Genomic DNA, 14,873 nt, shown 5'->3' on the forward strand with positions numbered 1-14,873 from the left:
GATTTTTTAAAAATAAATTTATATATTTACATAATATATTGCTGTACAAGGGAGCTTTTGTCAGAAAATATCTTCATTAGTGGAAAACTGTCAAAATCCTTCTTTTTTCAAACAATGCCTACAATTCCATGGGACATTTTGTTCCATTTTTTTTTACAACAACCAGCGTTTTTCTCATCCAGCTGTTAATTTGAGATGGACTTTCCTACCTTACTTAATAAACAGGTTATTTAAAATACCAGTGCTGCTGAGATGCAGGATCTCAGACTGGAAGCTTTGCAAAGTTTTGTCAAAATACAGGTGGTAGCACTGTTATTCTGTTTGCTAAGGAATGTGATTCACCTAGATTAGATGTCAGATGTGCTTTTAGAAGTACCATCTGGAAAAACATTAGCATATTTTAACATGTATAGGGTGAAAGCAACAAATCAGTTATTTCCCCTGGGGTTTCCAATTCAGCAGATTATGGCCACACATACTTAAAACGAGGGCAAGTTCAACTCTGCTTCAGTGACCCTCTGCCTCGGATTTTTGGCTCATTATCTCAGGGCTTATTTTCAAGTACTATAAGTGTAAATCAGTGGGGGGGTGGGTCTGACATATGAAGTGATTATGTGAAAGTACAGAAATGCAGTCTTTAGAGCCTCACTGCATGAAATACTGAATATTCTCAGTTTCCTTTGGCTCCTCTCTGGGGCTTGAAATGACAGAGACAACCAGGCAAGATTAAAATGTATAACAGGGAAAGTATCTGTAATCAGGAAAATAAACAGGTATTTTTATTATTTTAGAGGATCTTAGTGTCTTTGAAGCCATGAAAGGGAAATCTTAATTAAGGATTTGATCACACAAAGCACTAGATCCCTTTTGGTTCCCCTGATTTCTGTCAAAAGCAGTTAACACCTGACAGGAACATCAAATACCTTGTTGAGCCATATATTTAACATGCAATGCTGAGGTACTTTTTAGTATCTGTGAATTCCTGGGTTGAGCAAGTGATGACTAAGAGGACAGTATTTGTAATTTCTCTACAGGAAGCTCCAGTGAAAAGAGATAATATACTGAAGCTGTAATTCCACAACAATCAAGGATCAGCCCAGTATTACTCTCATGGCCACATCCTTCTCCTCCTGCATTTCCTTGTCTTTCCCTGGAGCTGGGCCTGACACTTAGTCCAATCATCTGCTGGTATATTTGCATGTTAAGATGCTAGAAAATTATTTTCTTTTGGCTTTAGTTTGTTGGGTTGCCTTTTCAGGGTGGGGACGTGGGTTAGTTAAATTGTATCAGGAGGTGCTTTGTTCTTTATGATCCCAGTCATAAAGGTGCTCAGATTCTATAAAGAACCTCTTAAGATCCTGTTTTTTTGAGAACATACTAAAAAGAAAATGAAGATAGTATAGATAATCATATGACCCTATGGATGCTAGGAGCCCCAAGCTGCAGAGCATCAAGCTGTGACCACAGCACAACACAGCCTGCAGATCCCATCCATGGAAAAGTTACCACATTTTGGTCACTAGAACTCTTACAGGGTTTTCCCAAAGAAGCCAGCTATATTCCCCATTTCTACTGTCAAACAGAAAGGATGTCCACCTGAGAACTTGCTGCACTGCTAAAGAAAGGTGAGGCCAGGCAGGGAGTGCAATCACCTGTATAAAGCAGGAGCTGCCACTATTCCAAGGAACTGGCTTATCTGCCCATCATAACTAGCATAACAACATTTGCTCATGCCCATTTATGGTCTTATCAAATTTAATACTCTAAATTGTGGAGACATTGGACAAATACCAAATGTAAAAACTCGATTTCTTTTATGTAGAAAAAAAGTGAATTAAAAGCTTTTATCAAGATACTAAAAAATAAATTGATACAACAGCCCTCTAAATTGATATTTTAAATTGCTTTAGGCAGAAAACATGTGAAATGTTGCTGCAAGGCATCCTTTGCTACAATTTGAAACACCAATGTCTAGTTAAAGGTGGGGGAACTTTTCCAACACACCTAATCTTTGATTTTAGAAAGATGCTTCTTGTATGTTTTGTACATTTTTACTTAGCTAAACCAGATCCTTGAGGTTTTTCTATTCTTTTCTTAGTTAAGAAAAGTGATGTGTAACTGCATACATGTCTAATCAGTACATTTTTTAAGTTACGTGATTAAAATTAAATTTCAAAAGAAAATAAAAATTACACCACTATCGAGGTAATCTCAACAAAGTAGGGCCGAGAAATGTATGACTATGTTTATCATAGAACAATAGAATCATTTCAGTTAGAAGTGCCCTGGAAGGTACCTGATTCAGCCTCATCTTCTAAGCAGTCACAGAAGAAAAGTCTCCAAGGCGGCAAAATGCTTTCATTCTCACAGTTACAGGTGCCACTGAGATAATTACTGACTCTACTGTTACAGAAAGAAATTTGAAGGGCTTGCTTCAAAAACTGATTATGTTCTAAGAATGACCAAAGGTCAGGTAAGTGCAAAACAACTGTAGAAACATCTGAGACAAAGATATGAACTCATGTATATGTAACACTTCAATATGAGGTTTGTTTCTCCAGAGAGCAATATTAAAGCATCCTTCTTATCAGTCTTCCTCTCAGTCTCTGTACACCTCTTCATATTTTAGTTTAAAATGCTTGTAAATACATATCTCAGTTAATTCTGAGAGTTTTCCTGTGGAGTTCATTTAGTTCATAACACAGTTCTGCTGCTCTGCTAAATCAAGATCAAATTCAGACTGAGTCCCCAAACTTCAGGCAAAACAGTAAAACCATCTAGGAATCTGGCTTTTGTACCAAAAACCACATTAGAATGCATTACACTATTGCTGTTTAGATTAAAAGTCCTCTGAAACTGCTACGTATAACTAATAGCATTTATTCATATTAGGAATTATGCCTTAAAACATCTATCAAATAAAGTAAGGGAAGACTCTGCTTAGGGATTTTTTTCATCTCTATGGACTATTCCTATCAGTCTTGTAGTGTAGAGCCGTAGTCTGTAAAAATAATTTCAACTGCCAAATTTTTATAATAGATTAAACTTGGTGAATATAGATCTTTATATGTGACCATGCAGAGCATATTTTTAAGAATTTTTAGCCAGTTTTGAAACACTATAGTGTGCTTTCTTCCTGCAACTTCTTTTTGGAATTTGCAGTTTCTTCATCTTTGGATATTCCAGTTGATAATTTCCTTATTTGCCTTTAGATGTTTCTTTGTCTCCTTTTCTATTCACTTCCATGTCTTCTTTACTCTGCTGTCAAAATAGATATACACAAAATCCTGTGCATAATTTCTTAGAGTAAAACTACCTGCTCTTTCAGAAGCATTTTAAGAAGTAAAATTTCAACATGAAACACAAGATAGAGGTTTTAATCCCAGCTTTCAAGACTACGGTAAAATATATGAATGGTCTTTAGGGTATCTTGCAAATATTTTGTAGCCTGGGTCCCTCATGAATTCCGACCTCGGCTGGTTATTGTTCAGCCATTGCTGATGCTTCATGAACAATCCAGCAGAGAAACAGATAGATCAAACTCATCTCTACTGTGTTTTTCTGGTGCTAGAATCCAAAATCTGCTTTTTGTAGCACCTTACTGTAGAGGCAAGTACACATTTTGCTTTCGTTTAAGTATTATTGTAACAAAATTAGAAATCACAGGTTTGTTATGCAGGCAAAGGTATATACCTGCAAACAGATAAAAGTATTAACTGCTCTTTCAGAGTACTCAGCATTGACTAGAATCTTGCAGGTTTTGACTGAGGAAGTTTTACAAGTGCTTTTACATTTTCCAGGTGGGCAGAGACATGCCAATTCTCCTAAAAACGTTGAATTGTAACCATTTCTATCAGTTACCTGAGTGGTTGTTTTAAATTTAGAGAATTGTTTTGCTTGTGGATTTCTTTTCCTCCAAGTTGGTGAATGAGAAGATCCTGAAGTATATTTGCCTATAGGAAGAACATACACATTGTTTCCTAATTCCAGCCACAATTTCAGGAAATACTCCCCTAGTCTGATATGTGAATTAAATATTACATTAGCTGAAGTTTCAATGACTGCATCAGATGAATCAGACATCACCTCTGAAACACAAGCTAGTATTAAAGGCAGAGTATCTCTAGAACTGTAAAGACAATTTGTAATATTGTAGCATTTCCATGAGGCTCATGGGATCTTCCAAATGAGGAGATTCTGCTGTGGACATCTTTGGTTTTAACAAAGGGAATGTTCCTCTGCTTAAGGCCTTCCCTAAGGCATCAATAGTTTCTGTTTTATTCCTGCTTGTGAAAGCATTATATGCAAGACTATATTATGGTTTTGTGCTAGACAGTTGATTGTGCTTCAGAATATGCTGCATAATCACAAACCATTTTCTAAAAAGTTGATTAGAAATGAATATTATTAATATTATACTGTAAATTCCATATTAAAGTTATTAATTCAAATTATTATTTTCATAATAATAATAAAACTTGCAGTTTATACACAGTGTGTAAATATTACCATAGTTTTCTGTTTGTGTCCAAAATCTCCTATTGGTGTCAGTCTGATTCTTTTGTTTGGAGCCTTTTTGACCATAGGACTCAGGTGTTGCTGGGAAGAAAGGCAGCAACAATGTTAATCATTGTTCTTATGACAAAAATGCTGATTACCACTTTTTAAAAAATGTTCTATCCTTTTTTAACCTGGAAATCTAATAAAATGCTTCACAAAACTCTTCACATAAAAAATGTTCTCTCTATAATCTCTATACCAGCCTGTTCACATTTAATGAAAGCAAATATTTAAAGAAAAAAGTCACAGCTATTTGTCCTCAAGACAAACCACCAGTGTTGGAATTCGTTTCACTTAACTTTATTCATGCTAAAGTAGGCATTACTCTGTCTGAAGGAGGTTCCTGTTATTAGAAATAAAGACATGAAGGCACCTCAAAATGGAGAATAAACCCAGCTGAAGAGAGATCACTGAAACTGGCAAGATGGAATAATTTCCTAACTTCTGATTATTTAAATTATTTATCACTAAATCTGTTGATAAAGTGACAAAGGAAAAAATACAATTATCCGGAGAAACCATGGACACAGAAAGTGGAACTTCAAATAAAGCCCAAATGATGTACCAGACTGGGTGAGGCTATACCAGCAAGATAAAAATAAAGCAAAAGATGTAATGAATCTGAAGCAGATGCCATAAAGAAAGATGCAAGACTCAGAATCCCACCTGCAGGTTTCTTGTCAAATTAATGACATAGCATGTACCATCAAGAAGACAGTAGAGTGAGATGAAGGGAAGTATCGCCCTTTATGAACAGCAGAAAGAATAGATTCAATCCTCTGTCCAACACAATTAATGTGAAAAAAATAATACTAATGTAATCCACAAAGATTTATACTGCATTTAAATTGATAACAGAAGTGTGAATTAGACCCAAACTCTTGTTTATTCAAGACAAAAAATAATCCTAAATAATGAAAATAAATACAAATCCATAACAACGAAAACTCCAGTGAAATCCCAGTTATGGAAATATATCCTGCAAAGCAAGGCCATTGTTTCATTCCCTACTGGGAAAAATAAGGTTGAACAAGAAACATTTCCTGAGCCTCAATTGAAATTCTACTACAAAAAGTACTTCTACTATAAGTAGTCAGAATAAAATGAGAGATTAAAGGTGGAGCTTTCAAGATTTATTAAATATTCAGAAAGAATAACTCACATGCTGTAAAAAGTGAGGACCACTATTTTTGTGCACATCAGCACTTCATTGCATCCATGAATTCCTGCTGTCAAGATAGCTCAATTCTTGTTCATGAATATTCTGTCTGACAAATTGAAGAGCTTTATAAATCTTTACATTTCTGTCTAAGGATACAGCTGAAATCTACTTGTGAAAATTATGTTCGATGAAATTTACTCATGCCTGCATTTTGGCATAAATAAGTTATTATGCACCTGCGGGGAACACAAGTGAAGGCAGCACTATACAGATACGCATTTTAAGAATTCTGTGTAAGCAGGAACCCACCTGTAGAGCCATTGAATTTTGGTTTTTGAGTGACAGTCCGGTACACGACATATGCTGATCGTCGAGGTTCTGGAGAATTTAAATTACTGTATCTTCCAGTTTCTCTCCCATAAGGACTGGAAGAAGAAATATCATCATCCTCACTTTGACCCCTTTGTTGGTAACTTGGTTTTACTTTGGGGTCCAAAGTGTGAATTCCTAAAAGTGAAAATACAATTCGTATCATTCAAAATTTCACATACTGCAGGTGACTGGAGGCTGAATAACAAGACTAAAAAATGTTCTCTGTAGATAGTCCAATCCAAGTACAGGCTGTCCATATTTGACACTAAGAACAGAAATTAACTAGATAGCGGTAAATCATCTCACAATTTAGTAAATAGAATAAGCAAAAGTTTTTTTCAAAATACCTTTGCCAGTTACTGCATTAGCTGAATTTCGTCGCTCCTCCGAAATCCTTTTATTTTCCTTTACTTCCTTGCTCTGGTGGTTCTTTACCAATTCAGTGTGGTTTGTTTCTGAGGGATTAAAATGACAAATATTCACTTCTTTAGAAAGCACAAAGTAGGTTCTTATCCAAAAATGCTCCCACTTCATACTAGGTCACTTTGGATGGAATTTCATTTCACATAATTATTCTAAAAGTGTCATTACTCAGAAGGAAAGCAAAAGTGTCTATATTTCCTCTAGCAGAAGAAATCATGAAAGCCAACTCAAAAATTAACTCTAAATGCAAAAATCAGATCATCCTTTCTCTACATTGCATAGTTGTGGACTTCTGGAACACCCGTGGTTGTGCCCATGGAGACCAGTCCATGCCCTCCAAAGGATACCTGGCTGAACTGTGAATGACTTCTGCCTTCTGGATACATTGTGGACATGGAGAGTGCATGAACATAACAAAATACTACAAATGATGAAAATAAATTTGCAACAGCACTGGTTATATAGGTAAGCCCACTTCAAACTACAAACAGAACTTCACTGGGAAAGTTGCATTGTAAAGTAACCACAGTGCTCTTCTCCTGGCCCCTGATACTCTTCAAGAAGATGTGGCTTTGTTCTTCCTTTTCTCCTGCTAATGTAAATAAGCACTCTCAGTTCATCTCATTTCAGGCCAAAATGTGTCAGAAATTCTCTACTTCTGCTTCAGTTTATGAGGTAGTTTAAAGACAAAAATCTGTTCTTTTTTTCCTTTTTACTCTAAAACTGCAAAGAAATAACTGGATAACAATGTAGTCACAATAACATTTTCTACATTGACAAATATATTCTGGAATTCTCTTGTCAAAAGAATGAAACGTCACCAAGGTACTTCTGTGTAGGTATTTTAATTTGCTGTATGTGACTAGTTTTTAATAAACACGCTTTATCACAAGTGTTATGGTCTTTTAGTAACCAGTATTTATACTGGTTTTATTAAGTTCCATGTTCTGAGATACCATCTACAATCAAATCTGTTTTACCTGACAGAAGTGGAAGGTGCACAGCACTCCACATGATCTAACATGCGACCATCAAAGGCTTTAGTAACTCAGGGGCTCATATTGCCCATATTGAATCTGTCAGAGGATGCAAACTGGCTGAAAGAAGCAGAATGAAACTATAACATACAACTGCTGCCATCATCTTGCAGTGGAAGAAATCACACTGTTAATGGAAATTTCACTTCAGAATGCTTTTAGACAAAGTATATACCGTTCACCACACTTGCAGAGGAAGAAAAGTAATCTGATGTAAAAATTTGAAAATCTATAATAATGAAGTACCTTTCACATTGGAATACTTTGATGTAATTGGTTCTTTTTCCAGAGGTAGTGCCTCAAATCTGTTCCCATTAACAAACAGGTTCCTCTGCATCACAGAAACACCACCTCCTGTAGGAAAGGAGTCTCACAAAGTTATCTGTACTTGAGAGTACCCTGAGAAAGGCGAACCATGCAAAGAGTCTACTTTTTATATGGCCTGTTTTTAGCTTAAGTGGGTAAAAAAGTACAATGAACACAATGAAACCAGATAGCTGACTCAGTAAGGCCCACAAAAATTAGAGAAAACAACTTGTTTAAAAAGCTTTAAATACATATAATTGTGAACAGAGATGTAATTATTGAATTGTGTCTCACTGGTAGCTAACTGTTTATACAGACATAAAGGATATTTAAAAACAAAAATACTTTTGTACATAAAGGTTGCAGGAAAAGATGTCCAATGTAAGACACAATTCTACTGTGTAATACAGTTCTGGAGCTAGAAGACCCACACCAGTTTGCTCCAAGCTAGAGCAAGCAGCCCTAGCATGGTACTGCACTATTTTGCATTGACAAACTAAGGGGGGGAAAGAATACTACAATTATTACTCTTTTTATCACTAATAAATATTTATGGAAAAAAAGGATTGAATACCACCAAGTATTAAGTAAATTCAAGAAGAATTGTGCATTCTGCAACTTTAATGACATGATTCAATACTGAACTGAAATAGTCAAAAGACTGTGTCTTCATTAAGGTGAACCAAGTTTATGCAGAGGGATCAGATCCTGTTACACAAGTTGCATGACTGCTGCTTTGTTATATTTCTGTAGGATAACTATATATCTGTTATATATCTGCAGGATAAATGAAAAATACAAAGCTTATTCATCTTAACTATGAATAGTCCCACAAAGCTAACAGTTTTTTAAAGCATTTTAATTTCAGAGTGTTGCAGAATTTGGTGATTCAGTCAGACAGTCACAGATTATCCTGAGCTGGCAGGGACTCACAAGGATTATCAAGACCAGCTCTTAAATTAATAGCCCACACATGAATCAAATATTGGTGTTACTAGCACAAAGCTCTAAACAACTTGTCTGCATCTCTACACTTGCTTTTTCGTAACTCCACAGAATCCTTTCTTTCCCAAAATCAACTGTAATCTGGATAAAGGATTGCAGTACAATCCTAAAATTAGCATAATATATAATCATAAACACTGAGTTTGACTGTTATAACTAATGGTTCAGCATGACAAAGATGTCTAGAACATAAAGAACATAGAATAACTCAAATGCAAAATGATGAAGTGCAATGCATGCATATTCAGTTACTTTATTTACCACATAATATTCAGCAATGAGAAGCTGATGCTACAGTATATTACCTCCATTGTCAAAGGATTTATGATCTGTTCTGGGAATACTCTCTATTGATACCCTCCTTTCTGAACTCTCTTTTTCTTTTCTTGTATTATTAAATCTTGTAGGAATTGTATTACCATCACCTGGAAAGGCAACAGAAAGAATGTTTAGCTGTTTGTAAGCACAGGTGATGGCACTGACATTCTCTTTCTCCCACCCCTATGAGCCACTGTGCCGTTTCTCTTAACCTCTCATTTCATAACCTCCTTTCTCTTTTATTAGTTATTTGGATCTTGTCTAGTGTTACTGATATATAACTACCATGCTCTCTTAGAAATATCGTAATTCATAGACTAAAGAAGACTGTGGCTCCAAAGACCCAGCTATAAATTACCTGCTTATTCATGAGCTTCTCACTATCCATGAATTACATTTATGAAACCTATCTGATTGAATTTATGGCATTTTCATAGTACCTAAAGCCTCAGAGAACTCAATTGAAAAACTGTTTGGGGGAAACAGATCTATCCTTTTCTCTTAATGTATCTAGTGATAAATAAAGACACCTCTTAAAAAGTATGTTCATACATTTGTTACTGATTCCCTCATCTATAGACTAAATACGTCTATGTATTTATTAGAAAGAGTTATTAAAAATATTTTAATAACAAACATTTTAAATTTAGAAATTAGTAGAGAATAATGAATGAAGAATCATAAGAACTGGGGTAAATCTTTATAAATTTGTGTTCCGTTGACCTTAATTATATTGCATAAAGCCCAGAATTAAAAACAAAATGAAACTCTTTTGTTCCTTTCTTTTATAAGACACTACAGAAAAGTTTGAAGTATCTCTACATTTTGACATCAGGACACACAAGACAGCCAGCAGAGATCACCAAGCACCTCTGGGAAACTGGCTCATCTCAGCTTTCTTTGCCATTGTCTTATAATTCAATAAATAGAAGATACATAAGAGTTCCTGTCTCTCTCCATTTGAAACAGAAAGTCTAAATGAGAAATTTAAACTACATTCCTAACCTTAGGATGGTTAAAATTAGACTACATAAATCTTTATCATGAAATTGTATTAAATATCTATGTTGTGTATGTCAGGAAAGTACACACTGGTTTAATAGCCCATTTCTACCTTTTTCATCCATTACTGATGAAGGTTGTCACCTCAAGTGTGACTATAAATATGGCAAAAAAGAATTAACTGGTTTTGTAATATGCTTACAAATATGTTTTTTGTAATATTTTATTTTCACTAAATTTAAAAAGTGGGGAGGAAGAGCAAACTATGTAATATTTTCTCCCTGTTACAGCAATTTTAAAAGTGATAAATACAGTCCAAAGATATCAAAATACTTGCCTTTCTGCAAGTTTTGTTCAGTAGCTTCCAAGGGTAAGAATTCATCTTGCCATGGTGAAGACACAGTTTTTGTTGATTGGTGTTTGTAAGGGTTCTGAATCCCATAATATTCTCCTACACATGCCCCAAAAGGGAAAAAAAGAGTCCTAAAGTTTACCATGTTGGAAGTACTGCTGTTTAGGAAAGAGTGACTAATTTCATATTTACCAGATTTATAGCATATATCCCTTATTGCTCTTTCCTCTTCAATATCTGTAACAGTCTTACCCATCCAGTTTGAAACATCTGTAGGAAATATTTGAAAAAGATTACAAGATAACTATACAAAGACCTTCAATAATTCTTAATAATCAAATATGATAAGGACTTCCATTTCTGTCATTGGTTATTTTTGTTTCTGACTGCAATCTGTGCTTCTGGACTAAAAAATGATTCCTTAATATTAGGTATTTTCAAGTGCAATGGCATTGCAGTGAAAACACATTTTAAGAAGCAAATGTTTGTTGATTCAAAATGATTCAAAAACATCTCCAATATTCGTTTTCAAAATAATCCTTCATTTACACCCACACGGAAATCTGATACAAAATATCACCAGGGAGTGCTTGTCACAAAACCTCTGCCCAAAGTTACTATTCTATAATGTCTGCTGGAAGAGCTGGTGAAGTGAGTGCTCCTTATCTGTCTCAGTTAAGGCTATGAAGATTAGCAAAGCCCTGCTTTCCACATTGTTTAAGTGGCATACTCAGACTGAAACCAACTCAGAAAAAACTAACAGGCTTCTCTACCAGCCAACCTGATGGGCAGAGGGAAAGGGAATAGGGGCTTGGGGCAGCACAGTAATTTGCTGAGTGCATGCCTGAATGTAGATCATTCTCTCACTTTTCACTCCCCAGGAATGGGCAGTTTGTTCCATCCCTATGAATCTCTTATCTCTAAGTGAGATACAGTCAATGGTTTAACTGTATTAACATATGTGTGTGTGTGTATGTATATTTAAACATTCAGGTCAACTGGAGAGTTTTGCGTCAATTCTCTTTGCTAGATTTAAGAATATCTTTCTCCAAAAAATACTGCCTACGGAGTTTGGTAAATCAGCTGAAAAAATTACCTAAGTTGAAGTCACACAACTATCTTTTGTAAAAAGACTGTGACTTCACGAGTGCATACAGCCCTTGTTCAAAAATTTGTTTCTGAGAAAAGAAGTACCTCCCAAACTTGTAATTTTATCCCAAAATTCTGAAGAGTTTTTGATGGCCATCTGAATTGTGGATCACAGGAATTAGAAAATATTGCCTTGCTCACATCTGGTGACTACCAGTTCCAACATTTTAAAGATTAGCTGAAAACTATTTCAAAAAACTTGTCACAACTCTTTTCTAGAAATGCAGTGGTTATTGTAATGTATCAGTTGTGAAGTACATTGCAAGACCTGACAAAACCCATTTAACTTCCTTAAAAGAAAGCAAAAAACTGTTTACAGTTCTCTTCCTCTTCATCATCCTCTTCATCATCCTCTTCATCATCCTCTTCATCACTGAGGTTTATAATCAGTGGAGGGTGAATTGGTACTAAAACATTCTCTTGATTTCTGAGTGAGTCTTGACGATGAGCTGGATGCAGAATGCCTCCTTGGACATCCTGTTTCAATGGGACATCTGCAGACAGGAACATTAGATTTACTTCACTAGGAGGAAACTAGAGTATGAAATTCATACCAGCAGGCATACTTCTGAAATCGTTATCAGGATTGGGCATTATCTTGTGCAGAGATTGGAGAGAGAACGCCTTGTAACTCCAGAAAGTGTGAAAAACACAGCACTGCCTGACATGTTATTACTGTACTTCAGTTACATGGAACCAATGTTCAAGCCTGAAAATTTTATTCAAAACAATGAACTGAGAAAATATCTGTGCACACCTCTGTAATCTGATGTTATCTACACAAGAGGCATCTCATCCATACAACATGTTGTCCTCCATCAACAGATATTTCTACTGGTGTCCCTACCAACCTACTCCTCCCACCACACACACACAATTTTGATTTCTCTTAAATGATTACCTGCATACCAACCATTTTAATTACTAGAGAGATTTAATCTATCAAAAATTCAAGTTAAGCAATATTTTTATTCCATGGATCTCAGTAACCTAAATGTGACTTCCTCTTTTATACCACTAATAGGTATGAAGTTCTATAACATGACAGCTAAAACAATTCATGATGGGATCCATTTCCTATCAAACTCCTTTCCCTTGAACTTGCTGGGATAGCAGATCATACCTGATTGATTCACCATGGTCCATTTCTTGACCTAATTATATATATTGCATAAGCACTAGAAGGACATTTTTATCTATTTCATTACTCTAATGTGTTGAGAACATATTTTTACTCACTGTTACTAGGTGGCAAATAAAGTCCATTTATATTACGAGGTTTTCTGTGAAAGAAGTCACAGCTTATCCTCCTACAGCCTACGGGCTCTGTCTCCCAGAAACAGGAGAACTTGCTGTAGTTTTGCTGCAGGAGAAAACAGTTTTCAGGTGTTGTAAATGTAAAAATCAAAATCGAATAAATGGATTAGTACATGCTGTGGGAACATAGGATTGAATATATGACAGTTCACACTGCTGTAAACATATAACCAAGATTTTGTGGCACCACATTCTTACAGTTTACAATGTTTCAAATTATCTTGAACTTTATCATAGGCTCTAGATAGCTCTAAATTATCAAGTTAGGTCAATGGCGTTTGGTGATATAAAATTGTTTCTGTATTAGAAAAGGGGTAAGACAGTCTACTTAGTTTACTGCAGACTTTTGGTGAGATGCTGGGAAGAAAAAAAAAACTCCTAAGTCACTTAACTGACATGTGGCTGAGCTTCCTTTTCTGTACAATGGGAAAATCAGATCAATCTCCAATGAAATGTGCTGTACAAGTAAAAATCTTACCCTAGTACTGCCTAACTATTAAAATACAAGGATCTATGAGAAAACATGGGGTAAGAAACAAAACCCAGAAATATTCCTAAAGAAACTGAAAAAAATTTGGGACTTTATCTTGAGACAGCTGCTATTACACTGTTCACACCATCTTTCAAATGTTTTTAAAGATGATAAACAAAAACCTAATGGAAATAATAGACTGTCTACATGGATTTGTTTAATTATTGTTTCTTTACTCATACATGTACTCATACTGCTGCTCGCCCTCTATGATCAATGAGGCACTAGGTAAAGACTGCACAATATTGCAGAGATTGTATTTTCACAACAGGAGTCACTTCTGTTAGTCATACATAAAATTATTGTTCTGCATCTCTGTCTTATCAGAGATCACAGTTTTTAGCATCATGTCTGATGATGCAATTCACTTATCCTTATAACCTGAGGTATCTTCCTCAAACGTATGGTAAACTTGTAATTCCAAAGAGGAAAGTGCTCACAAGCTTTACCCTGAATATGTAAACTCAGTTTTATATGCTGGATGTGAATGGCATCCCACCTGAGAACTGTAAATCCCAGGTTGGGGGTTATTTCTGAATGAGTTTCTATCTTTTTTAAATGAAAACAAGGCCATATGTGAAAATACTGGAATATTTGGAGGCAGATTTCTCCCAGTTCCAGGCATTAACACCTATGTCTAGGAACAGCATCTCCAAAAACTTTTGGATTGCAGTTAGTACAACTGGGCCACCCCTGAGACACAGAGCTCATCTCCCAGGCATTAACACCTAAATCCCCAACCCTTAAAAATGGATGAAATAACCAAGAGCCCTAAACCTGTCCCTGGATTTTCACCAGGTGGAATGTAAGTACTTCTCTGAATTAAAGCTATCAGCAGTCAGGCAAAGCATAATCTTATTCTGAAAGCAGCTTTCTTCCAAATGCTGGACCTTCAGATGAAACAAAACACCAATGGATAGTGTAGCTAAAACAAAAGATAGATGAGTGGAGCATGTGGTACCTTCTCCATGTGGTTGAACTGTTGAACTGAACTGAGAGCAGTTGTTAGCCAGGATGGAATGTTACACTTTAACAGTTGCCAACTGCTCCTCCAGCTTGGGACATCAGCATGATGCTGCTCCATGTCCTATCCAGGCTGAACATCTTCCTTTCTCTCTATTGCATCCAAGTGAAATATACAATATCAGACTGTTTCAAAGAGTTGCCCATTCTGGTGCTTTTTTAATGTGAAATGGAACAAACCCATTTAGCGAAGCTTAAATAATACCCAACTTCTTGCTGATGGAAGTGTGGTCTTAAAAACAAATCTCTGATACCACAAAGATACCACAGTCTGCTGGGCAACAACTGTCAGAAGGGGGAATGAGAATGTGCATG

At 35.7% G+C, this 14,873-nt stretch overlaps 1 protein-coding gene across 4 annotated transcripts; it reads right to left on the reverse strand.

Annotated features, from left to right (window-relative positions):
• Positions 1-2,864: 2,864 nt before the first annotated feature.
• On the reverse strand, positions 2,865-14,832 carry ZC3H11D (zinc finger CCCH-type containing 11D). Of its 4 annotated transcripts, none has more exons than XM_085046171.1 (13): positions 14,497-14,832; positions 12,926-13,049; positions 12,004-12,180; positions 10,730-10,807; positions 10,523-10,636; positions 9,171-9,290; positions 7,801-7,908; positions 7,017-7,109; positions 6,442-6,549; positions 6,032-6,229; positions 4,510-4,599; positions 3,862-3,953; positions 2,865-3,258 (listed from the first exon to the last, which is right to left on the reverse strand). In XM_085046171.1, the coding sequence occupies exons 1-13, from the start codon at positions 14,617-14,619 to the stop codon at positions 3,199-3,201; spliced, it is 1,485 nt and encodes a 494-aa protein (XP_084902297.1). In that variant the 5' UTR covers positions 14,620-14,832; the 3' UTR covers positions 2,865-3,198. The 4 variants fall into 4 exon arrangements, with proteins under 4 accessions (XP_084902297.1, XP_084902292.1, XP_084902287.1 ...); XM_085046166.1 differs by having other exon boundaries at positions 2,865-3,261; positions 7,017-7,106; positions 14,497-14,831; XM_085046161.1 differs by having other exon boundaries at positions 2,865-3,261; positions 14,497-14,831.
• Between the last annotated feature and the right edge of the window lie 41 nt (positions 14,833-14,873).

Source organism: Lichenostomus cassidix, chromosome 1Aa (assembly GCF_008360975.1).
Source record: "Lichenostomus cassidix isolate B80296 chromosome 1Aa, HeHo_3.0, whole genome shotgun sequence".
Classification (NCBI taxonomy): Eukaryota; Metazoa; Chordata; class Aves; order Passeriformes; family Meliphagidae; genus Lichenostomus; species Lichenostomus cassidix.

What these genes read in the sequence shown, in the direction of transcription:
- ZC3H11D (XM_085046161.1), bottom strand. Translation starts at nt 14,619, where the DNA reads ATGGAGCAGCATCATGCTGATGTCCCAAGCTGGAGGAGCAGTTGGCAA. An exon ending in TTTACAATGCAACTTTCCCA is followed by an intron (nt 6,550 to 7,016) that starts GTGAAGTTCTGT and finishes TTAATCCCTCAG; the next exon opens with AAACAAACCACACTGAATTG. An exon ending in TAATGCAGTAACTGGCAAAG is followed by an intron (nt 6,230 to 6,441) that starts GTATTTTGAAAA and finishes TTTCACTTTTAG; the next exon opens with GAATTCACACTTTGGACCCC.